This window comes from Bombus huntii, unplaced genomic scaffold (genome assembly GCF_024542735.1).
Source record: "Bombus huntii isolate Logan2020A unplaced genomic scaffold, iyBomHunt1.1 ctg00000070.1, whole genome shotgun sequence".
Lineage (NCBI taxonomy): Eukaryota > Metazoa > Arthropoda > Insecta > Hymenoptera > Apidae > Bombus > Bombus huntii.
Genome location: NW_026099329.1, coordinates 34,517 through 61,968, shown reverse-complemented (window position 1 = coordinate 61,968; position 27,452 = coordinate 34,517). Strand labels below are relative to the sequence as shown.

The 27,452-nt window shown below is 34.8% G+C and overlaps 1 protein-coding gene and 1 long non-coding RNA gene across 10 annotated transcripts; both read left to right on the top strand.

The window, feature by feature from the left end:
• Positions 1–1,648: 1,648 nt before the first annotated feature.
• On the top strand, positions 1,649–17,777 carry LOC126876340 (uncharacterized). Of its 2 annotated transcripts, none has more exons than XR_007694127.1 (2): positions 1,649–1,671; positions 15,697–17,777. It is a non-coding gene; the product is annotated as an uncharacterized LOC126876340 (long non-coding RNA). The 2 variants fall into 2 exon arrangements; XR_007694126.1 differs by lacking the exon at positions 1,649–1,671 and adding an exon at positions 14,879–15,477.
• Positions 17,778–18,694: 917 nt separating this feature from the next.
• Positions 18,695–26,755, top strand: LOC126876332 (translation machinery-associated protein 16 homolog). Of its 8 annotated transcripts, XR_007694081.1 has the most exons (8): positions 18,695–18,893; positions 19,390–19,670; positions 21,446–21,567; positions 22,407–22,498; positions 22,617–22,761; positions 22,846–22,986; positions 23,053–23,259; positions 25,908–26,755. XR_007694081.1 is itself a non-coding variant. In XM_050639171.1 (4 exons), exons 1-4 carry the CDS (start codon positions 19,626–19,628, stop codon positions 25,920–25,922), a joined length of 297 nt encoding a protein of 98 aa, XP_050495128.1. In that variant the 5' UTR covers positions 19,419–19,625; the 3' UTR covers positions 25,923–26,755. The 8 variants fall into 8 exon arrangements, 1 of the variants encoding a protein (XP_050495128.1); XR_007694078.1 differs by lacking the exon at positions 21,446–21,567 and having other exon boundaries at positions 18,698–18,893; XR_007694079.1 differs by lacking the exon at positions 21,446–21,567 and having other exon boundaries at positions 18,733–18,747.
• Positions 26,756–27,452: the final 697 nt, after the last annotated feature.

Here is a 27,452-nt window from a genome sequence, read left to right as displayed (position 1 = left end):
TCGAGACAAGTTTACCCTCTACAAGTGGAGTCCAAAATAAAACGGGATCACTCGATTCCTCTACCAGAGCAATTTTAGACTTAGTACAGAGACAGAACGAAGAATTTCGACAACAATTTAACGAAATAAAGAATGCTTTAAAATTAGCCAACGAAGAAAATAGAAAACGCGTTAACGAAATGGAAATATTAGGTAGAAACCTCTCTCGTGTTAAACTATCACAAATAGACGTAAAATCAACTGAATTCGGTTCTATGATGACTGACGATGACGATAATATATCAATATTAAAACACGATACTAATCCACCTCCACCTGTGCCACCAAGACCACCAACATATGTCCAACCATCCAATCCAACAGCTGCAAACTCTGGAAATCTAAAAGCTGTTTAGTATCTTCGATACTAACCGGAGAAGACGATATAGGTGTAGAAGATTTTATTCGTGAAATAAAAGAAATGAGAATGATGTGTAGCGAACAAACGTTATTATTAAAAATGATCAAAATAGAGAAAATTGTAGGAAAAGCCGCAATGACAATCCGCAATATTCATATTAACGAATTCGAAATTCTGTACGAAGGATTAAGACGTAACGTAGCTACTCAAGCATCAGTAAGAGAACACCAAGATCAGTTAAGAGTGATAAAGCAAGGAATAACCGAAAGCGTGCAAAATTATAACATTAGATTTCGACGTGTTTTCAACAAACTTCAATACAGCATTACCAATGAATATAAAGACGAACTAACTCGATGAGCGATGAACGATCGACTATACATGGTTTCTGTGATTGACTATGTAAGTAAGAGGCCTTCGTTCAGAAATAGGACGCGTGCTATTGGCTAATCCCCCCCCCCCCAAACATCATCGATGCAGAAAAAAAGACAATGGACGTGGAAAAATACTTTCGCGAAGACAACGCTCGCAGACGGATGACACGACAAACAACCACTCCACCATCTTATCGTAACCAGACGTCTCGTCCAGTAGGTAACCGCTTCACGATTACAAGTAACATGAATAACAAAACTCCACCCACACAAAACATTCAACCAAGAATGAATAATTTTACAAAGCTTGAGAATCGACCATTAAACGAAAGGTCACAAACGAAATGTTTCAAATGAAATCGATTGGGACACCTTGCCAATCAATGCCAAAATTTTCGAATACCGCCTCAAACAAAAGCCTCTCCAGGAATAAACCACATTCAAGAACAATCAGAATTAACAATGATACCTCAGGAAGATTATCCACAATACGACTACAATTACCAGGACGACCAGGATTGCGATTTTTCGTTGACTCGGGAGCAGGAATCAACTTGCTTAAACAAGGATGCTACCCAGGAGGAACAATAATACCAGACACATAGAAATTCTCCATGGGACATTCCAAATACGAATCCAATTCCAAAATTAAACTAAATTTATTGAACAAAGAGATAGAATTTGCCTTAGTAGATGATAATTTCCCTATCATAGAAGACGGCATATTAGGCTTACCCGCTTTAAATCAATATCGATTCGAACTCTCCAATAAAACATTAAAATTAGATAATAATACCCTTCTGCTGCAGCAAGAACCAACCCTCGCATCAGGAGAAATCGTTCAAAAAATTGTATACCTCGAGGGAAAGCCAATGCCAGTATGCTTTATCAATGGTGGTAAGTTTTCAGTCCAAATTTCTAACATTATTGAAAATATAAACACTGTAGATCAAATCGAAAAATTCAAATCTTTGATTCGACTATCGCACATAGAAAAACCTCTTAGAGAACCTATGTAGTATTTTCGTCTGTACCTACTTTAATTATATTTATCTTATTTTCCTTTAAGCATTCGTGAACGTAGTGGTAATGGACTTCAATGTGTTTAGAATTTTTTGTGAAATTTCCGTACTTTGCTATACTTATCACTCCAGAGTTATCGTCATAAATTTTTACAGGGTTATTGTCTAGATTTACATTGAAGACCTTCATAATTTCTCTAATAGACATTAATTCACTCACCGCTTCCGATAGAGCTACATACTCTGCATACGTCCAGGCTTTTGTCACACACCTTTGTTTTTTAGATTTCCACCCGATTACATTTCCATACAATTTAATTACATATCCAGAAGTAGATTTCCTATCTAAATGATCTCCTGCCCAATCAGCGTCCACATAACAATCTATCGTTTCACACTTTTCATTCCTTTTCTAATGTAACCTTAAATCTTCTTCTTAAAACCCAATCTCGTCACATACCTATCAAAACACTCATACCAGTTCCTCGGACTTTCTTTTAACCCATAAGGCGCTTTCGATAATTTACAAACTCTATTCGTTCCGTCTGCATATCCCTTTGGTTGATTTACATATACCTCCGAACTTATTTCACCATTTAAAAAGGCAGTTTTTACATCCATTTGCTCAATGATTAATGCATTTTGACAACAATATGATAGCAATATTTTAAAGGTCTGATTACTCGCTACTGGAGAATATATGTCATCGACTACGTTTCTTTGTTGAAATCCTCTTACCACTAATCTAGCCTGATACCTGTCATCTGATTTTCTCGTGTAAACCCATTTTACATCTAATACTTCTTTGCCTTTTACCCTTTCTACCAATTTCCAAGTTTTATTTTTATAGAGACATTCTATTTCTTTATCCATAGCCTGTTTCCAATCTTCACTATTTTCACAACAAATCGCCTCCTCAAATGTACAAAGGATATCTACTCTACAATAATTTGCGTGAATCTCACTACTGTTTTCCTTTTCTGGATACCATACTGGAATTTTCTTATTACGAGTAGATCTCCTAGGAATCTTTAAGCTTTCAGAACTATTATCATTTTCATCTTCTCTACTTTCTAACTCTTCCTTATTCATGCTATCCAATAAATAATTATCTTTACTATCATCGCTAACTGCATCGAATGAATTCTCCTCAAAACCGATACATTTTTTGTCTGTTTCTACGACCTCTACATGTCGCTACTGTTATTTTTCCACCTAATAGGACTCTGTAACCTACTTCGCTATATCCTAACAGAATTCCCATATCTGCCTTCTTATCCCATTTAGAAACTCTTTTTTGTTCTGGCCTTCTTACAAAAACTTTACTTCCATATAGATACAAATTTTCAACACTTGGTTTTCTCTCGAAGAATATTTCAAAAGGTGTCTTTCTCTCTACAATGTTTGCTAGTATTCGATTTTTCAAGTACGCCGCTGTACATATTATTTCCGGCCAGTACTTTTTATGTACTTTCGCTTCCGTTAACAAGCAACGCGCCGTGTCCATCACTGTTCTATTATACCTTTCCGCTGTCCCGCTTAATTCATGTACGTAGGTAGGACAATTATTTATTATGATATCTTTATCCCTAGCAAATTTATAAATTCGATTGTTTAAGTATTCTCTTCCATTACCGCATCTTAATATTTTTAACCTCTTGCCCCTTAAGTTCTCAACTTCATTTACAAACTGTACGAGAGAATGACAGACCTTATCTTTTGATTTTATACAATAGATCCTAGCTATTTTACTATAATCATCGATAAATGAAATAAAATATTTCTCTCCATTTAATCCGGTAGTCTTAAAGATACCGCACACGTCCGTATGAATAATTTCCATTATCTCCCTAACCTTAGTTCGATTATTTTTGAAAGATAAATTATGAATTTTACTTTCTATATACACCTTACATTTGAACAATTCCTTTTCAAATTTATTCGGTATACCTGTCACTAGCTGCTCTTTACTTGCCCAAAATATTTAAGTATCTAAAATTTACGCGTCCTAGCATCCTACGCCATCTTTCCTTTTTACTCATACCACTACGTTCGGCACTGTTTACTAAGTGCTTCTTCCTTTCAATATACTTTTCATTTTATATGTACCATTCTCTTTGACCGCTAAAGCTGTAAGTTTATTGTTCTCATCTATTATTTTTGCAATATTTCCTTTTGAAATAACCATATTATTATTATCCGTTAACTTGCCTAAACTAATCAAGATTGCGGACATTTCTTTCACATAAAAAACTTTATTCATATTTATTTTATTTCGCTTTCCAAATGCTTCAAAATAGCTAATAACATTTCATACTTCTGTTGCCTTTATCGATCTATTATCGCCCAAATATATATTTACCGGTTCTTTAAGGTCGATAGATTTATCAAAATAATTTACATCGTTAATAATGTGATCGGTAGAACCGCTATCTAATAGGCATGTTATTTCGTTACCACTTATCTCGTTCATCTCGCTGCTGTGTGCTGCGTGCGCTGTTGCCATCCATGTGCCTGCTCCTGTGTTGCCATATTCGCCATATTCGCTCGTGCCGGCTGCTGATTGACGATGGAAGTTTCCACGCCCCCTGCTCGTATTGCCATTGTTTCCTCTTCCTCTGCTGCGACCGCGTGTTGACTCACACCGATAACTGTTACTGCTTCCCCTTGGACGCTATTTTGACACTCTCTTGCAAAATGTCCCACTCTTCCACATTTGAAGCATCCTTCCTTTTTTGCAGCAAAGGCATTAGTTTTCATTTCTCCTCGATTAGACTTATCTTTCTTTTCCGCTATTTCTATTTTATTCTTCACGCACGCTACCGTTTCTTTCTCTTCTTTCACTGCATCTATTTTATCCGCTATGTAGCTATACTCTTCGGGTAACGTATTTAGCATGTAATTCAGCTTTTCCCTCTCACTCACTTGTGCGCCTGCACCTTTTAATTCATTTATTAATTTTTCAAAATCGCTAAAGAACGATGCTGAATCACTGTATTTATCAAGACTTATCTTCTCCAATCTCCTTCTGCACACGATCTAGTGCCGTCGACTCTTTCAAGTACACTTCGTCGAACTTTTTCATTATTTCATACGCTGTTTTTTCTCCCCTAATATATTCCAATTGTCTATTTGAGAAGGCACTGTAAATTATATTTATCTCCTTCAGATCCTTTTTATCCCAGTCTGGATTGTCTGTTTCAGTCTTCACTCTAGTTATAACAATATCACATTCTTTATACCTCAGAAACATTGTTATTCTTTTCTTCCACATACCGTAACCCTCACCATCAAATATCGATATCATAATTTCCGATCTCTCCATTTTAATTGATTTCCTATTCTTTACTCAAGCGTTCCTACGTGCTTGAAGTATTTTTTCTTTTATTTTATATTCTTTGAACGTTTCTTCCCTTACTAAACTCGCAAGACTAAAAACCACGCACTAAATAGCTTGCAAAACTAGTAACCACGCTCTGCTACCATGTTAAGGTATACAGAGGATTCGAAAATACAAATAGTTTACTTTATTTCGCACACAACAGCTATACATATATATATATATTACACTCTGAAGACTTCGATAACCTTCTTGCACGCACGCTTGTTGTCAAGCAACTCTTCTAGATTCTCCTAACAGCCTCCAATCGTCTTTTGTCTCAACTGAGACCTGGACGCCCTCTGACGCTTACACACACATTCACATGTACAGTGTAAATGTATCATCTACCTAACAAGATCATCAACGTAAAATCCTACCGTCCTCCCGAACATCATAAAACCGAAATAAATATACAGATGACTGAAATGTTAAACAAAAAGATTATAGAATCCTCCGACTCCCCCTATAACTCTCCTGTCTGGGTCGTTCCAAAGACAATCGACGCACCAGGGAAACAAAAGTGGCGAGTAGTGATTGACTTTAGGAAGTTAAACGAACTAACAGACCAAGACGCCTATCCACTACCTGACATTGACGATATACTATCACAATTAGGAAATGCGAAATATTTCTCCGCTTTAGACTTATCTTCAGGGTTCCATCAAATACCCATGGACGAGAATTCAAAGAAATACACTGCATTTAGCACACCACAAGAACACTTCCACTATAATAGAATGCCACTCGGGCTCAAGAACGCACCTGCTACCTTTCAAAGAATGATGGATACCACGTTAAGAGGTTTGATTAACAATCATTGTTTCGTTTATCTCGATGATATCATTATATTCGGGCAATCGATAGAAGAACATAATAAAAACTTAGCCATTATATACCAAAGACTCAGGGGAGTAGGTCTAAGAATACAACCAGATAAATGTGAATTCTTAAAGCCCGAATTAGAATATCTAGGACATGTAGTGACAGCAGATGGAATAAAACCTAACCCTAAAAAGATGGAAGCAGTAAAGAATTTTAAACTACCAAAAAATCCTACAGATGTAAAATCATTCCTTGGGCTAGCTGGATACTATAGAAAATTTATTAGAAACTTCTCTAAAATTGCCAAACCTCAATCTATTTTTAAAGAAGGACATTTAGTATTAGTTCATAACGATCATAAATAACACAAGTTAGATACTGAATGGCCAGAGCCATACACCATTGAAAAAGTGAAAAGCCCCTTATTATGAAATAATAGTAAATGACTCGATTAGGAAAATACATGGTAACCGTATTAAACCTTACTTTCCAGGACGATCTTCACCTTCTACATAGTTAGCTAAGCTAAACGTTATACCTCTTAACGGTAGTTCTATATATCAAGAAAAATTAGCTCATGCATACTTATATAGCGAATCTGTAAACGTAATTATAGGTTTAGACATTAAGGATATATATGCAAAACTCAGCGAAATTAAGAGATTTAGACTAATGTTAACAGAGCATTATAAAAGTGAATGCCCGCATTCCAATGAAATGATTACACGCGCTCGCGAAAGAAATTTAGACAATTTAATAATGCATATGTAGTATCGGGGAGAAGGGCCTAAGAAACGTCGAGCTAACTACAGACAATGTCGCGAGAGTCGTGGCGCTGTCGGCTCCATCAATGCATTACCGGGTCCTTCAAATAAATAGCTTCGCCGAAAAGACCTACGTGACCCTGGCTACGAGCGTCTGCAGAACACATGTGCGGTGGGCCTAGCAAAAGACAATAGAATGCTACAACGGCCAGAGAGTCAGTCGAGAAGCAGAGTGCGAGATGAGCTGATACGGAGTGTGAGTCGGCGTGCGACGATATCGTAGTCGGTCCTGTTGTTATCGAATATCACTTATTAAAATACATCAAACTTTGAACTCTACCATCATCACTTGTCCTTACTCTAAGAATCCATCAGTTACTACACATATAACGTAATACGTTATAACGTTATACCATATAATGTATTGCGTCATGGCGTTATACCATATGACGTTATACCATATAACGTAATACGTTATAACGTTATACCATATAACGTAATACGTTATAACGTTATACCATATAACGTAATACGTTATAACGTTATACCATATAACGTAATAAGTTATAACGTTATACCATATAACGTAATACGTTATAACGTTATACCATATAACGTAATAAGTTATAACGTTATACCATATAACGTAATACGTTATAACGTTATACCATATAACTTTTTTGTTCTGGCCTTCTTACAAAAACTTTACTTCCATATAGATACAAATTTTCAACACTTGGTTTTCTCTCGAAGAATATTTCAAAAGGTGTCTTTCTCTCTACAATGTTTGCTAGTATTCGATTTTTCAAGTACGCCGCTGTACATATTATTTCCGGCCAGTACTTTTTATGTACTTTCGCTTCCGTTAACAAGCAACGCGCCGTGTCCATCACTGTTCTATTATACCTTTCCGCTGTCCCGCTTAATTCATGTACGTAGGTAGGACAATTATTTATTATGATATCTTTATCCCTAGCAAATTTATAAATTCGATTGTTTAAGTATTCTCTTCCATTACCGCATCTTAATATTTTTAACCTCTTGCCCCTTAAGTTCTCAACTTCATTTACAAACTGTACGAGAGAATGACAGACCTTATCTTTTGATTTTATACAATAGATCCTAGCTATTTTACTATAATCATCGATAAATGAAATAAAATATTTCTCTCCATTTAATCCGGTAGTCTTAAAGATACCGCACACGTCCGTATGAATAATTTCCATTATCTCCCTAGCCTTAGTTCGATTATTTTTGAAAGATAAATTATGAATTTTACGTTCTATATACACCTTACATTTGAACAATTCCTTTTCAAATTTATTCGGTATACCTGTCACTAGCTGCTCTTTACTTGCCCAAAATATTTAAGTATCTAAAATTTACGCGTCCTAGCATCCTACGCCATCTTTCCTTTTTACTCATACCACTACGTTCGGCACTGTTTACTAAGTGCTTCTTCCTTTCAATATACTTTTCATTTTATATGTACCATTCTCTTTGACCGCTAAAGCTGTAAGTTTATTGTTCTCATCTATTATTTTTGCAATATTTCCTTTTGAAATAACCATATTATTATTATCCGTTAACTTGCCTAAACTAATCAAGATTGCGGACATTTCTTTCACATAAAAAACTTTATTCATATTTATTTTATTTCGCTTTCCAAATGCTTCAAAATAGCTAATAACATTTCATACTTCTGTTGCCTTTATCGATCTATTATCGCCCAAATATATATTTACCGGTTCTTTAAGGTCGATAGATTTATCAAAATAATTTACATCGTTAATAATGTGATCGGTAGAACCGCTATCTAATAGGCATGTTATTTCGTTACCACTTATCTCGTTCATCTCGCTGCTGTGTGCTGCGTGCGCTGTTGCCATCCATGTGCCTGCTCCTGTGTTGCCATATTCGCCATATTCGCTCGTGCCGGCTGCTGATTGACGATGGAAGTTTCCACGCCCCCTGCTCGTATTGCCATTGTTTCCTCTTCCTCTGCTGCGACCGCGTGTTGACTCACACCGATAACTGTTACTGCTTCCCCTTGGACGCTATTTTGACACTCTCTTGCAAAATGTCCCACTCTTCCACATTTGAAGCATCCTTCCTTTTTTGCAGCAAAGGCATTAGTTTTCATTTCTCCTCGATTAGACTTATCTTTCTTTTCCGCTATTTCTATTTTATTCTTCACGCACGCTACCGTTTCTTTCTCTTCTTTCACTGCATCTATTTTATCCGCTATGTAGCTATACTCTTCGGGTAACCTATTTAGCATATAATTCAGCTTTTCCCTCTCACTCACTTGTGCGCCTGCACCTTTTAATTCATTTATTAATTTTTCAAAATCGCTAAAGAACGATGCTGAATCACTGTATTTATCAAGACTTATCTTCTCCAATCTCCTTCTGCACACGATCTAGTGCCGTCGACTCTTTCAAGTACACTTCGTCGAACTTTTTCATTATTTCATACGCTGTTTTTTCTCCCCTAATATATTCCAATTGTCTATTTGAGAAGGCACTGTAAATTATATTTATCTCCTTCAGATCCTTTTTATCCCAGTCTGGATTGTCTGTTTCAGTCTTCACTCTAGTTATAACAATATCACATTCTTTATACCTCAGAAACATTGTTATTCTTTTCTTCCACATACCGTAACCCTCACCATCAAATATCGATATCATAATTTCCGATCTCTCCATTTTAATTGATTTCCTATTCTTTACTCAAGCGTTCCTACGTGCTTGAAGTATTTTTTCTTTTATTTTATATTCTTTGAACGTTTCTTCCCTTACTAAACTCGCAAGACTAAAAACCACGCACTAAATAGCTTGCAAAACTAGTAACCACGCTCTGCTACCATGTTAAGGTATACAGAGGATTCGAAAATACAAATAGTTTACTTTATTTCGCACACAACAGCTATACATATATATATATATATATTACACTCTGAAGACTTCGATAACCTTCTTGCACGCACGCTTGTTGTCAAGCAACTCTTCTAGATTCTCCTAACAGCCTCCAATCGTCTTTTGTCTCAACTGAGACCTGGACGCCCTCTGACGCTTACACACACATTCACATGTACAGTGTAAATGTATCATCTACCTAACAAGATCATCAACGTAAAATCCTACCGTCCTCCCGAACATCATAAAACCGAAATAAATATACAGATGACTGAAATGTTAAACAAAAAGATTATAGAATCCTCCGACTCCCCCTATAACTCTCCTGTCTGGGTCGTTCCAAAGACAATCGACGCACCAGGGAAACAAAAGTGGCGAGTAGTGATTGACTTTAGGAAGTTAAACGAACTAACAGACCAAGACGCCTATCCACTACCTGACATTGACGATATACTATCACAATTAGGAAATGCGAAATATTTCTCCGCTTTAGACTTATCTTCAGGGTTCCATCAAATACCCATGGACGAGAATTCAAAGAAATACACTGCATTTAGCACACCACAAGAACACTTCCACTATAATAGAATGCCACTCGGGCTCAAGAACGCACCTGCTACCTTTCAAAGAATGGTGGATACCACGTTAAGAGGTTTGATTAACAATCATTGTTTCGTTTATCTCGATGATATCATTATATTCGGGCAATCGATAGAAGAACATAATAAAAACTTAGCCATTATATACCAAAGACTCAGGGGAGTAGGTCTAAGAATACAACCAGATAAATGTGAATTCTTAAAGCCCGAATTAGAATATCTAGGACATGTAGTGACAGCAGATGGAATAAAACCTAACCCTAAAAAGATGGAAGCAGTAAAGAATTTTAAACTACCAAAAAATCCTACAGATGTAAAATCATTCCTTGGGCTAGCTGGATACTATAGAAAATTTATTAGAAACTTCTCTAAAATTGCCAAACCTCAATCTATTTTTAAAGAAGGACATTTAGTATTAGTTCATAACGATCATAAATAACACAAGTTAGATACTGAATGGCCAGAGCCATACACCATTGAAAAAGTGAAAAGCCCCTTATTATGAAATAATAGTAAATGACTCGATTAGGAAAATACATGGTAACCGTATTAAACCTTACTTTCCAGGACGATCTTCACCTTCTACATAGTTAGCTAAGCTAAACGTTATACCTCTTAACGGTAGTTCTATATATCAAGAAAAATTAGCTCATGCATACTTATATAGCGAATCTGTAAACGTAATTATAGGTTTAGACATTAAGGATATATATGCAAAACTCAGCGAAATTAAGAGATTTAGACTAATGTTAACAGAGCATTATAAAAGTGAATGCCCGCATTCCAATGAAATGATTACACGCGCTCGCGAAAGAAATTTAGACAATTTAATAATGCATATGTAGTATCGGGGAGAAGGGCCTAAGAAACGTCGAGCTAACTACAGACAATGTCGCGAGAGTCGTGGCGCTGTCGGCTCCATCAATGCATTACCGGGTCCTTCAAATAAATAGCTTCGCCGAAAAGACCTACGTGACCCTGGCTACGAGCGTCTGCAGAACACATGTGCGGTGGGCCTAGCAAAAGACAATAGAATGCTACAACGGCCAGAGAGTCAGTCGAGAAGCAGAGTGCGAGATGAGCTGATACGGAGTGTGAGTCGGCGTGCGACGATATCGTAGTCGGTCCTGTTGTTATCGAATATCACTTATTAAAATACATCAAACTTTGAACTCTACCATCATCACTTGTCCTTACTCTAAGAATCCATCAGTTACTACACATATAACGTAATACGTTATAACGTTATACCATATAATGTATTGCGTCATGGCGTTATACCATATGACGTTATACCATATAACGTAATACGTTATAACGTTATACCATATAACGTAATACGTTATAACGTTATACCATATAACGTAATACGTTATAACGTTATACCATATAACGTAATAAGTTATAACGTTATACCATATAACGTAATACGTTATAACGTTATACCATATAACGTAATAAGTTATAACGTTATACCATATAACGTAATACGTTATAACGTTATACCATATAACTTTTTTGTTCTGGCCTTCTTACAAAAACTTTACTTCCATATAGATACAAATTTTCAACACTTGGTTTTCTCTCGAAGAATATTTCAAAAGGTGTCTTTCTCTCTACAATGTTTGCTAGTATTCGATTTTTCAAGTACGCCGCTGTACATATTATTTCCGGCCAGTACTTTTTATGTACTTTCGCTTCCGTTAACAAGCAACGCGCCGTGTCCATCACTGTTCTATTATACCTTTCCGCTGTCCCGCTTAATTCATGTACGTAGGTAGGACAATTATTTATTATGATATCTTTATCCCTAGCAAATTTATAAATTCGATTGTTTAAGTATTCTCTTCCATTACCGCATCTTAATATTTTTAACCTCTTGCCCCTTAAGTTCTCAACTTCATTTACAAACTGTACGAGAGAATGACAGACCTTATCTTTTGATTTTATACAATAGATCCTAGCTATTTTACTATAATCATCGATAAATGAAATAAAATATTTCTCTCCATTTAATCCGGTAGTCTTAAAGATACCGCACACGTCCGTATGAATAATTTCCATTATCTCCCTAACCTTAGTTCGATTATTTTTGAAAGATAAATTATGAATTTTACGTTCTATATACACCTTACATTTGAACAATTCCTTTTCAAATTTATTCGGTATACCTGTCACTAGCTGCTCTTTACTTGCCCAAAATATTTAAGTATCTAAAATTTACGCGTCCTAGCATCCTACGCCATCTTTCCTTTTTACTCATACCACTACGTTCGGCACTGTTTACTAAGTGCTTCTTCCTTTCAATATACTTTTCATTTTATATGTACCATTCTCTTTGACCGCTAAAGCTGTAAGTTTATTGTTCTCATCTATTATTTTTGCAATATTTCCTTTTGAAATAACCATATTATTATTATCCGTTAACTTGCCTAAACTAATCAAGATTGCGGACATTTCTTTCACATAAAAAACTTTATTCATATTTATTTTATTTCGCTTTCCAAATGCTTCAAAATAGCTAATAACATTTCATACTTCTGTTGCCTTTATCGATCTATTATCGCCCAAATATATATTTACCGGTTCTTTAAGGTCGATAGATTTATCAAAATAATTTACATCGTTAATAATGTGATCGGTAGAACCGCTATCTAATAGGCATGTTATTTCGTTACCACTTATCTCGTTCATCTCGCTGCTGTGTGCTGCGTGCGCTGTTGCCATCCATGTGCCTGCTCCTGTGTTGCCATATTCGCCATATTCGCTCGTGCCGGCTGCCGATTGACGATGGAAGTTTCCACGCCCCCTGCTCGTATTGCCATTGTTTCCTCTTCCTCTGCTGCGACCGCGTGTTGACTCACACCGATAACTGTTACTGCTTCCCCTTGGACGCTATTTTGACACTCTCTTGCAAAATGTCCCACTCTTCCACATTTGAAGCATCCTTCCTTTTTTGCAGCAAAGGCATTAGTTTTCATTTCTCCTCGATTAGACTTATCTTTCTTTTCCGCTATTTCTATTTTATTCTTCACGCACGCTACCGTTTCTTTCTCTTCTTTCACTGCATCTATTTTATCCGCTATGTAGCTATACTCTTCGGGTAACGTATTTAGCATGTAATTCAGCTTTTCCCTCTCACTCACTTGTGCGCCTGCACCTTTTAATTCATTTATTAATTTTTCAAAATCGCTAAAGAACGATGCTGAATCACTGTATTTATCAAGACTTATCTTCTCCAATCTCCTTCTGCACACGATCTAGTGCCGTCGACTCTTTCAAGTACACTTCGTCGAACTTTTTCATTATTTCATACGCTGTTTTTTCTCCCCTAATATATTCCAATTGTCTATTTGAGAAGGCACTGTAAATTATATTTATCTCCTTCAGATCCTTTTTATCCCAGTCTGGATTGTCTGTTTCAGTCTTCACTCTAGTTATAACAATATCACATTCTTTATACCTCAGAAACATTGTTATTCTTTTCTTCCACATACCGTAACCCTCACCATCAAATATCGATATCATAATTTCCGATCTCTCCATTTTAATTGATTTCCTATTCTTTACTCAAGCGTTCCTACGTGCTTGAAGTATTTTTTCTTTTATTTTATATTCTTTGAACGTTTCTTCCCTTACTAAACTCGCAAGACTAAAAACCACGCACTAAATAGCTTGCAAAACTAGTAACCACGCTCTGCTACCATGTTAAGGTATACAGAGGATTCGAAAATACAAATAGTTTACTTTATTTCGCACACAACAGCTATACATATATATATATATATTACACTCTGAAGACTTCGATAACCTTCTTGCACGCACGCTTGTTGTCAAGCAACTCTTCTAGATTCTCCTAACAGCCTCCAATCGTCTTTTGTCTCAACTGAGACCTGGACGCCCTCTGACGCTTACACACACATTCACATGTACAGTGTAAATGTATCATCTACCTAACAAGATCATCAACGTAAAATCCTACCGTCCTCCCGAACATCATAAAACCGAAATAAATATACAGATGACTGAAATGTTAAACAAAAAGATTATAGAAAACAATAACTTAAAAACCAATATAACTTACAAAATAAATCTCAAAACTATAACTTTACCCTTAACTGACAGTCTAGAAGAAATCCTAACAAAAATTAAGAGCGCTCCAAAAATCATTAATAATGTATAATCGTATAGAATGCACCTCAATCAAATTTCCAACGAAGTAAACTCCCTTAATTATGAACATAGAATTAGAAGTCTTAAGAAATAGGAACTAAGTGTCTTATAAATTATTAGTTATATTGATCTAATCTAATCGCACACTTGTAATCCTATTATAGAATAAAGGTATCTCGAACTCTGGTTCAAGAACCCAACATTTTTTTATTATTATTTTCCCATTACTTTTACGTGACACGCAAAGCGTAACGATAAACAAATTCCGGGCAAAACATTGTTGCCGCTACGTGCAATCGTCAACCGAGGTTGAATTTAAAGTTTCTGGTACTCCCCCGAGTATAAATAAAAGAACACGATCGTTAAGACAGTTAGTATCGAACATTCTTATAGCGAATTAATATCGGACGAACGTAAGCATTACCTTGTAAACACATATCGAGCAACACTAAGCGAACGACGACTAACTCTGTACTGCAAATAATTTTAAATACATTTGACTAAACTAAGTATCAACTCGTCTAGTCATTAATTAACAACACGTTTAATCGTCCTCCACATACATGTTGTATAAGCTACTATGTGTATATTTATTTATGTTTCCCATAGTACAGACGTATTCCTTATATTATTGTAGCTGTGTAATTTCAGTAGTATTGCATAAAGGACATCTGTTTTGTTGCAATTGTATCAGCTATTAATTGTAATACTTGAAGCATTTGTATCTAATCGTCATGCATCTGTGATGGCACTCGACCATGGAACTTTCCAACGGCTTCGCGACACAAAGCGCTATACCTTCAAAGCGTAAGGCCGACATGCCTAATGTACCATCGATATACCTACAGTTCTTTCGCCGAATATTCGGAAGAATGCATACGCGGCAACCGTTACGGGCATCTAATAAACGCGTGCGTAGTGGGGATATCGAGGGGCAACAAAATAAAGAATCCATTTGGTTTCGAATCAAAGATTCATTCTGCCCCGAGCTGCGGAGTGCGAAAGGTTAAGCGTCATAGCGAAGTAAACACAATTAGAGATACGTGATTATTGACTCTTGATAGTTAATCGTTAATCGTTAATCGTTAATTGTTGTTCATCGTTAATCGTTAATTGTTGTCGATCGTTCATCGTTAATCGTTAATTGTTGTTGACAGTTAATCGTTAGTCGTTAATTGTTGATCATAAATTATTGACTGTTGATTGTTAATAGTTTAATTAACTTTTTTGTTGAACATCAAGAGTATTTCTTGTGGCCACCTTCACCCGCTATCCACCTCACATCGTTATTCTACATACGGAAGGCAAGATTGACATCGAGTTCGAAAGACAGACCGCAGAAGTCTGGTCTCTGCTATTACCACGAGACCTTTCGAGACCGCGCAAGGAAGTGCCGGGCCCCTTGCAACTGGACCCAGTGAAACGAGACCAGCCGTCCGTAAACGCGGCATGTGGCGATGGCTTTAGTATCCCGTCGGATTTTCGTGACGGACAGGGCACCAAGGATCTCTTTCCTCGTGAACACCGGTGTCAATATAAACGTATACCCGTGCAACAAACTACGCGGATCCGCGAACAAAGATACGTACGAGCTGTTCGCGGCGATTCGAGTGGTCGAAGCAAACCGAAAACGCCTTTTGCGATTCGAAGCGCGTCCTCTCTGACGCCACAATGTTAGTGTTACGACCGGCATACTTCAAATCCGATGGACTGACGATGGAGATAAAGATGTGGCGGCACTCGGCGACAATGTATATCGCTGAAGTGTCTAATGAACCATCAACATCCCAACGGTCCTTCCACCGAAGGGTCTAGAAGAAAGAGCACGTGGCAACGGCCGCGGACGCCTAGCAAATGCATTGACGGTGGGGATGTTGAGGAATGACAAAAGAAAGTAATCGGATCCGATCGAAAATCAAATCATAAGAGCTTCAGTCTTGGAAAGTCACGCCTAGAGTTCGGAAGTGGATTGTTGTTAGAAAAAAAGTTTCTTTTTTTATTTTTTACCTCAAATTTCTTTTTTTATTTTGTTATTTTACGTGACATTAGCGCATCCGGTATTGGCAACAGCGCGTGAACGACAAATGGCAGCCGCTAGGATTCGTTATAAAATCTTTGTCTCCCGCGCGATTAATTCTGTATTTAGAATAATTTTAAATATATTTGACAATATCAAGTATCAACTCGTCACGTCATTATTTAAATCATCCACCACAAATCCAAAAACGGAACAAGGAAAACAGAGAAAAGAACAAATAGAAAATTAAATTGCTAACATGTTTTTCTATAATAATATTTTAACATCAATATTGTAATACGCAATGTGAAAATGAAAAAATTGGAAGCAACCGAACTACGAATGAAACTGAATCACTTCGCTGCTTGTAAAGATAACTTTTAGTGTTATAAACATAAGTCAAGTAGCAAATAGCATACATTGAATTTACCCAAACTCTTCTTGGAATCTGACAAAATGATTCTTTATTTTGTCAAAAAAATCTTTACGTATGTTCCATTCCCATTCGTCGCTTTTTTCAGTGGCGTGTTTATCGCTACGTCGAAACTCCGTCGGGTAGCAGATAATGTCATTTGAAGTAGAAAACTATTCAGAAACGTGTATACGTTACACAGCAACAAACCAGTCGCCCTTTTATTACCTCGTTCTCAACAGTTCAAATTTCAGGGACGACCGACTACTTAGTATCGACCCAGTACGTCATATTTACTCGCCAAAAGTATTGTAAACGAAAATTGTAACCAGACGTGCCGTTAGTAACCACCATTTTTCGCGAAACTTCTTTTTCATTTGGCGGAAATTTAAACAAACCCCGAAACACGTGGCGTTTTGCAACTGTCTTTAATCCTTTAAGATAAAAAAGATTGACGCAAAATTTTGACGGGATGAAATTTCACGATATATTCAGGTGAAACGATGCGAAATTAGAGCGAAGCTTATAATGGGAATATAGTTTGCTTGTCTGTTGTCATAAAATGAGATATGCAGAATATATTAAAAAATATAGTATATGTAATACGAAACTTTGTATTATTCATGTTATTATGGACAAAATATCACAATATGTTCATATATTTAAATCTCATCCGAAAAAGATTATTGTATGTAGAACACAGTTTAACTGTATTTTGAATTCTTGTTTATCAGATCACAATTGATAAGTCGATATTAGGATGATTATCATCATTTGAAACAATTTTGTGACTGTTATTTGTCAATATACTTTATATCTTATGTACATTTTAAATATGGTACGCAAAATCGAAGTTGCAAGGAACATTAATAAAAATTCAATATTTCAATAACACCTTTCATGATTATAATTAAATATTTTTCAAAATGTCGCATCAGTGTTACATCTAGCACCCCCTCCCCCACACACAAAAGTTTACCAATTTATAATATATGTACTAGTAGATTGACAAGTTACGATTTACAGATTATATAGAATTCTATTTTATGATTTTATAATTTTTCGTTAAATAGAATAATCAAATAACTTGCAATTAGTAAAATTTCATTTGTTTTATCGTCAAACTTGTGCAAGGGAACATATTAATGCTGGTAACTTTAGTGACTTGCAAAATTTCAATAGTGCAAAACAGGCCAGATATTCAATAGCAATTGGTTGCTATCCATATTTTCATCGGTCTTACAATAACCTTATGTTATCAATTATGAATTAAAAAGTTAATGAAATCACAACTCATCCAAGGCCAATGGTTATGACTTCTTTTCGAAGATCCATTGAAATCTCGAGTTTGTTGTTTGAGACATTCAGTTACCACAAAACAAAAACACCACTCTATTACGGCCGACGTAAACAAAAGATGACAGATTTTTCAAATTCTCGGACAACAAACACAGGCTTACACACTTACTGTTTTAAAGTCACAGTCTGTCGTTGAACTTTCGCCAAGTAACTTGATACGTACAGATACACGTCCCTCGAAATCAGTTTTCGACGAAAATATATACGTGACATGTTATGTTGCAACCGAACGTGAATTTCTCCCGGGAAATAGTCTGATATCGTTTATTTATGCGTCTCTCAAATACGAATTTTACTATACACTTCGTTTAAGGCACGCCATTTTGCAAAACGATTATCGAAAGATTACTGCTTACATCGAGATCGAGAATAGATTCGCAGGAAGCTGGATGCCGCGATTTCTTCCCGCGCTTTACTTTTCTCCGAAGTTCTGATTGGTTGATTTCCTGCTGCCATATTCGGTTTCGCCGAGAATCGTGAACACGTACGCCGGAAGCAATGCGGGGTAATTATTTGATTTATTTCATAATATTATTTAACATATATCGTGAAAAGTTCTGAATATTCGGATTCTTCTGTTATCGTTTCATCGTGTGTTAGCATTATCAGCTCTCGGTATCGAATTGACAAACAGAATTTTTCTCATAGAAAGTGAGTCACATTAAGTATGTGTATATGTATAGTCGAAGCAATGCAATTAAAAATTTTTCTATTTTAATTGGAATTATTTATCACAGACATTTTACCGAGGATTCATTTTATAAATCTTATATATATGTGTGTAATCATATATGTGTGTATTCATATATATATATTATAAATTGGTTTTATATATATATATAATATAACCAATATATAATATATAATATATATATATATATAACCAATTTATAATATATATATGAATTCACACACACACACATACATACATATACATATGAATACACACACACACACACACACACACACACACACACACACACACACACACACACACACACACACACACACACACACACACACACACACACACACACACACACACACACACACACACACACACACACACACACACACACACACACACACACACACACACATATATATACAATACAATAGAAATACTTTCGTGTGCTATTATACGTAGTTCGATAGTTTACATTTCACGGGCCCCGTGTTGCACCCGCATTGCTTTCGTTCCTGTTTCCAACGTATAAGTGTAGCGTCAGTGATTCGCGTGACGCGACGTAACCTTCAACGTTTGTTTTTCTCGGTTTATGCGTTGTGTGTTCGTTTGAATGAAAATGTCGCGAGTGTTGTAACAAAAACCACGGAAAACAGAAGAAGAATACGGGAGCAAAAGGAATTCCAGGCTACAGCAGAATGCCCATTACCCAACAGGGTTTCGTTCCATGGTATTTCAACGAGGTAAGCTACCTTTTTTAGTACGCTTCAAGGCGCCTCTGTTCAACCAATTAATTTGCGTCCAACACCATTTTAACTTCGTATACGCAGAGAAAATATCGTTCTTTTGTATTTTCTAACTCTGATCTATGTATAAATTTACCGCGACGGATCATTTCTACGGATTAACGTATCTTATAAAAACGTTGCGTGAAATGTTAATCGTATATAAGTCTTGAAATATTTATACTAATTTCATAGAGGAACGTAGTTGGTACCTTCCGGCTGGCATATTGTATGCTTGTTACATGAACTTTCCAAATATCTTACAGTTAAATGGTTGGATTGTTTACTAGAATAAGCAACGCAGCATTGTTTTTGATTTATTGTTAATGAATTTATAGAATCATATTGTTTTACACATATACACTATCGCTCAAAAGTATCCCAACATTTGATTACTTTTGATATTATGTTATTTAATTGCACAATCAAATTGACAGTACGTGCTGATATATAATGATTACGATCTGTATTATTATCTTATTCCTATGACGTGGTTTTAACAAAGGTCGTAACAAAACGGTCAGAAAAAGTTCTTTATTCACAGACTCTGTAGCCTGTAAGAAACGAATTAATTAATTAAGAATCTCGTTGTAACCTACAGGTTCGAAAAAGGCTGATAGGCTTTGGTCTACGTGGTGGTTGGGAATTTTCATTCGTTTCGAGTTCGCTTAGCTGATAAATAGTGAATGTGCATTTCTTCCAAAATAAAGAAGAAAGCGAAGTCGATAGAAACGTGGGTCAAATTTGAAATCACTTCTCGGTTATGTGGAGGTTGATTAAACACGTTGGTGTATATAGTGATGAGACGAGTTGATATTTGGTGTAGTCAAATGTGTTTAAAACTATCGGCAGTACTCTTCTAACGATCTCCTTCTAACGAATTTAAATTCGACTTCGGTTGACGGTTGCGCGTAGCGGCGATATTGTTCTGTCCGGAGTTTGTTTATTATCAAGTTTCGTACCTCAAGACGGTATCAATGCCCCGAGGCAAAACAACAACATGAGTTACTCTCGATTCGCATCGTCCTATGATTCATATGCCGCTACAATATGCAATCGAATAAAGTGATAAATAGCTTGCGGATGTTTACGCGTCTCTGAAAATGTTAAAAGATATAACATGTTTAACGCGAAGTATTCGTGATTATATTCGCTGCAATTTGAAATATCTGCGTGCAGTCTCGTAGATTTTGAATAAAAATTTATCTTTTATCGAAAAATACATACATGTTTTGGCCTATATATAGCTTTATACTCTTGTAAACTAAAAAAGAAATCGAAAAAATGTGATGTTGACTCTTGGAGTAAAAAATTCATTTATATCAATACTACTTTTAGAAATGCACCAAGAGAAGCAAGACAAATTATTGACGAAACACAGGATAGTCATTTCCGATCCAAAAGAAAAACGCAACTAAAATAATATGTAGATAGCTATTAAGGCAACATGCAGATATGCAAAAAGAAAAATAAATGTGGAAAGATACATAAAATCAAAGAGATTTTGAAATTATAAAGTTCTCCTGTGTTATGTCTAAAATGGAAATAATAAAGTCATTGAAATGATCCATCATTTCAAACTAATATCGCTTCTCTTTACTTCAGAACTGCTATAAACATTTTAAATATCATTATGTCTTGGTTCCCTTGCGAAGTTCTCGAAGAATTCGTCAAATGATGTCATCAACAATATAAATAATCGTAAAAAATGTATATTTGTGTTTAAAAAATAGGCGAATAAAGAGAAATAGGATAATCGAGACTGGTGAAAAAGGATCAACCTTTTCAGCAATGGCAAGGCACATCCCGCATCTGATACAAGCGGAAGAGAAATCAATTCCTATCATGTCACACGGTGAACAAGAACGCAAATACGGAATCTTTTGTATAATACTACTCCAAATTCTGTTGAGTCGCAGTAATAATAATAATCGGGTGTTGACTTCTGCTCGTTTTTACTTGAAGTCTGCTCGTTACCTCTTTGACATTTGGAGGATCGTTTTCTGTCGAAACCCGTTCCATCTGACGTTAAAACCAATAAAAACAATATTACGATAAAGACTTTTATCTCCATTGTCGTCAACTTCCGTCAAGTCTTCGTTTTCTGCTCGCTGGATATAATACGGATTCCCAAAAACTTTCTTCGTATGAAATTTTACTAATGTACATTTATCAAACATTGCACATTTTAAAATAGGTTATCATTATAAGATTAAAAAATATAGCTAAAAATATTTTGAAACGGAAGAAACCAATTTTGAAGTTTGTTGGCCCGGAAATGTCATGGTAAGAAGGTATACTTCGATATTATTTTTACTCTCGATAGGCGTCGCTGTCGTTGCTGTTGTCACATACGAGACACAACAAATCACGAAATTGACAAATCACCGGTGATCTCCTCGAGTCGCAGTTCGAACGTTTCACAAATAAGTTAAAGTATTGAACTTTAGATATAGTGGTAAAATTTATTGCATGAATCCAACAGAGTGACGGTTCAGAGTGTCATAACAAAGAGGTATATTTTGTCTACTCCATTAGTGCTTCTAAGCGTGTGATACTGTCGACGATTCGCCTGTGCATGATTATACATTGAGTAAACGTATAGTCTGAGTTGGAGTTTTGATGATTAGGATAATCGAAATAATTCATAGCCATGGTAATATTTTAACTAATTTATTTTGTTGTCTTTTATAGGCCACTGCAATGAGAAAGGAATTCCTGAAGCCAAAAAAAATGATACATCCAAATAGCAGAAAGTCTATCGCTATTACGAAAAAAGCCAAAAAGTAAATACAATTACTATTAAATTGTGTGATTTATGTTATGTACATTTCATTTATTTTATATGATTATATAATACTTTTGTGTACTAAAGAAGGAAATGGACAATGTGTTTTGTTTCAGAATATCAAATAGACAGAAGGCAGAAATGTCCCGCTTGATAAAACAGAATTCAATAGGAGAGAAAATATCATGGATCAGAAACAATATGATTCCAGGCGTGTGTCCCTATACTCCAGAGTTAACTGCAAGTTTGTTAGAAACGGAGGTAAAACAAAAATGTATACACATGATGATACAGAGATTGTACATTAAAGATGTGATTAGTTATAGTTCTATATTTGATCCAAAGGTATGTAGCAAGAAATGATGAAGCAATGGAAGAAATTACTATTAAAAGATCTATAGGTAGCAACAGGAGTAGACAGCATGCTAGGAGGGAACATATAATTAGAGTAGAAAGAACTAGGAGAATATCATACACGTGGAATAGGTAAAGAATTACAGCCAAATTTATTTTCAATATATCCTGATGTACAAACTCTCCTTTATTTTTCAGAAATTTCTGATATTTTAAATGCAACTCAGTGTGAAATGTTATTGAATTGGAATAATGAATTACAGTGTGTGAATAATTCTAAATTTATAAGGTTTGGCGAGAAAGATTTAAAGAAAGTATTAGAGCTAAGACAAAGAATGAAAATAAGCCATATTAGACTATTCAAATCTCTGTTAGCTATGCCTGTAAACAAGAAGAATTTATTAAGTAAGTCAAGTCAATTGATTTAGATGAAAATAATCAATCGGCAGAATGTGTAATGGAAATAGAATAAATTCTGTAGATATATGTCTTTTTATCTTTCACCTCTATTTAAAAACAAGAAAACAGAAGAAAAGCGAACAGTTTCGTCCTTTTTTGTTTTCGAAATGCTAGAAACCGCATATCGTCTTGCTCTTATCTCCCACGAGAAACAGTCACGTCACAAGATACAAGAGTACGATAGAAGAGAAAAGAAAATGTTCGATCGTGAAATATACAACAAAACTGAAACACGTAGATGAATCACACGCACATCATTAATATTCTGCATCGTTTCTTCGCCTTTTCTTTTATTTTTTCGCTAGTTGCTCCATTATTTAAGAACGAAGATATAGCAATTATTCTCAAAATTGTACATTTCGAAATGGTAAGAAAATCAATAGTACAATGATAAATATACGATTTTAAAAACTTTTTAAATTTCTTACATACTTAGCATTAATCAAATAGCTTAGTATATAAAAGAGTGTACTTGTGTCGCATGTTATAGATGCAGCTGCGTTCGTTACAACAATTCCAATTCCAAGGAATTTCTCTCGAAGATCGCAGTGAAGAATTTGCTTTGTTAAATTATTACTGGTATACTTCGTCAACGTGTGGTATATCGATACAATTTGTCAACCATTACTTTCAATAGCTTCTCGCTAATAAAAACATTTCGTAACTATTTAATAAGAAGCAGTATATTCTTAATTATTTAGAAATTTACTTAATGATGTTTAAAAATACGAATATGTTTAAAAATTATAATGTAAATATATATATTTCATTTCATGTTTTACTAATATATCTCTAATTTAGATTAAATATCTGAAACTTGAAGGAAACTTAAAACTTTCAACACATCGCATACGTTTCAAATTTAGTGCATAGTTCTTGGGTTACATTACCTTCGCTTTCCAAAGATTAATCTTAATATATGGATTTAATGCATTATACAATAACCTCTCTTTGTCAGAAAATTTTAGAAATTATCTATATGATCATAATCTTATTTCATGGTGGATATATTAGATTTGATGGACTATATCTTAATTTTATTTTATATTACTATTAGTAGAACAGTAAGTAGAAAGGTTACGTATATGCACTGTTACACAGTACGAATAAGCATACAATTTTTTATATTTCGCTTGTAACAGCAATCTGTAATTCTGTAATTATCTGTCTTCACATAATACTTAAAATTCGCATTTTAAAATCATAATGAACAATATGTTCATTCTGAAAATATTTGTTAAAATACAAGATTTTGTTAAAGAAATCATGTTTGTTGATGTACGCATATATACGTGTGCACTTTAGTGTTCAAATTCTTATAGTTATCTGGTTTGAAAATATTCAGTTCATAAGTTCGTAAAATGTAAGAAAATTTTTGCGGCGTTTGGTATTTCAATTTCTCGCGCGCATTGCATACAAACGAAGCCTCGTCGCCTCAGCCAATCAAGAATCGGCTAGGCTCACTTTTAGCGGGATACCACCATTCTACCGTCGAAGAGCGAGACTTTTTTCTGTTTCTTTCCATTGGTAGACTATTTGATCGTTTTTATTACCGGTGGCTTGTATCATAAACTTTTGAAACATAAGTTCGATATAAGTTTATTTAAATCTTTGATTTTGTTTCGTACAGTTCATTAATTGCAGGACTGAATAATGAAATAATTAGCATTCTATTCCATGCTTTTTCATACAGCAACGTTTAGTAACGTTTCATTTATGATATACACATTTATGATGTCTATATATCTATATGTCTATATGTCATGTATATTTAACTTAATATTTAACTTAATATGACGAAATTATACGTAATTCTATAATTTCTCTAAAAAATACCAAAGTGGAATTAGACGTAATGAAATAAGAAATCATTACTTTTATGAGAGTTCAAATATCTTCAACGTTTTTTTATTTTAAATAATTTTTTCCTCGAGCTGTACTACAAAATAAAGTTTTGAACAATTCGATAAAATAATTAGTATATTATCAATTGAAATTAAAATAAAAATTGAAATATCTCATATATTATATGAATTGTAAATTCTTGACGAGAACATCGTAGCGTCACTAAATCTTTGTCAACAACTTTTTGTTTTCACGAGAGCTCTACAATACCAGACACGTGTAAACGCATATACAAAACGTATCCTTGAGTGTTCCAGGAATTTGACGAATTCTATTCGTGTATGTATGGATAGCCGACAACTCTAGCCCCCTACTTCTCCCTAACCCAAATTCGTCGGGTAAATCGCAGTATGGGATGTCAGTTTAGCGTAGACAATCAGAGGAATCAGACGTATGTCCATCCGTGTCATTTCGCGACAGGTGGCTTTGGCACTTTGGTAGACATTTTTCTACCGTTCAAACTCACACTATTGTTATTTTCATTTAATTGTACGTTTTTCTTCAATACTTCGTTGTAATCTATTATTTAATTACCTTTGTTTTTCCGACTGTCTTTTTGGTTGTCCCATTTGCCGGTAGCTCGTGCAATATGTTTTCGAAAAACAATTTGACCCTGATCATTGTTTCATTTTCAAATGATTTATTCTTTTTATACATTTGTTTTAATATTTCGCTCTTTTTTTGTGCAGATTACTATTATATGATACCGAGGGGAACTTTGATGTATTAGAAGGATGCTGTGAAATTCGAAAGGACGGGATGAAAGTCAAGAGGACACCATGGTGATTAACGATAAATTTGATAACTTTTCGTCGAAATGTGATAATATTTGTTCACTTTTAGATTAACTCCATTTCTTATAAATATTTCGTGATATTATCGTAATTAATATCTAATATAACAAATTCTAAATTCACGGTTTATTAGAACACCAAGATGAAAAATGCAAGATTAAAGAAATTATTTTTTTCTTTCGAATATATTAAATTATATTTCCGAAGAAATTGAATAGATTGTTTAACATAAATTTAACATAGATTCTCTCGATTCTGTTTCATTTGAGTAAGAAATTCAAATAACTTTCTCATTTTGCTTCATTATTCGTAAATTGTCTGTAATATAATATGGACTATTAATTTCGTTTTTCTCAATAACTTTTATTACATTTGAGAAATTACGTTATCACAGACTAGTTAAAACAGTTTCTGCATATCGCGTTATTTTCGTATTGCGCAGCTTTGTTTAACGGGCAGAAAAAGTGCGCCATGTTGCATTAGAACGAAGTCAAGTAATGCATAAAATATTTGAAATTATAATGGCGGACATTCTATTTGGCGGATAACTTTTACAAATCAATCGTATTATGCAATATTCATACATATATTTGACAATAATAAAAAATACTTTGAAAATATTTTAAATATACTAACGATATATTTTCTTTCGCATTTTTGGTATAATATTTATGTGTATATTTTCGTGCTCTTGATATGATATATGATTCTACCTATGGTAAATAAATAATAATTAATTCGTAGTTCTAAGAAAGCAGTATTTTCGTAAACAAACACTCGACAGAAAAAAGAAAAAAATTTCCTTTTCCTATCCCCTACCTCTAATAAAGTTTTCTTTCAGAATATTTTTATGTCCGCGCGCAATGCGGTCGGTAGAATCAGCGTTTGCTGCGTTAAATCACATTTAATATTGATTTAGAGCATAATAACTTTCATTAAATGTAATTATAATAATCAGACGCGAAATTAGGGTCTGTGTGTTCGCCGATTGTCAGTTGACATAACGGATGCGTTAGTCTATTATTATTATTATTATTTTTTTTTTATTTGCTTTGCTTTGCTATGCTTTATTAAAGTTTTCTTCCATCGAATTCGATGATTTCAATTTGATGACGACTTGATAACGAATCCCTTGGATCAGAACAATATCGAACACGACATTCTTTACATCTAATCGTGAGTCGCATGCGTTTTTGTTCTTCAAGTCACTCAATTATATCGAAGGATGGAAGGTCCGAATCGACACGGGCAATTTGTTATATACGTAGAATTTTTGACGAGCATAGTGACCGCGGTTATTTATTATACCCGTGAGTAGTAACATTTTTGTCTATATTTTATTTATTAGTTTAGGATAGGTTTTCTTGCACACCGCGTTTTTAAATGATGATGAATATATATGTCGGAGATGAAAGGACACCGGAGCCTTCCCTTTGGAAC

What these genes read in the sequence shown, in the direction of transcription:
- LOC126876332 (XM_050639171.1), top strand. Translation starts at nt 19,626, where the DNA reads ATGCCCATTACCCAACAGGGTTTCGTTCCATGGTATTTCAACGAG. An exon ending in TTCCATGGTATTTCAACGAG is followed by an intron (nt 19,671 to 22,406) that starts GTAAGCTACCTT and finishes TGTCTTTTATAG; the next exon opens with GCCACTGCAATGAGAAAGGA. An exon ending in ATTACGAAAAAAGCCAAAAA is followed by an intron (nt 22,499 to 22,616) that starts GTAAATACAATT and finishes GTTTTGTTTCAG; the next exon opens with AATATCAAATAGACAGAAGG.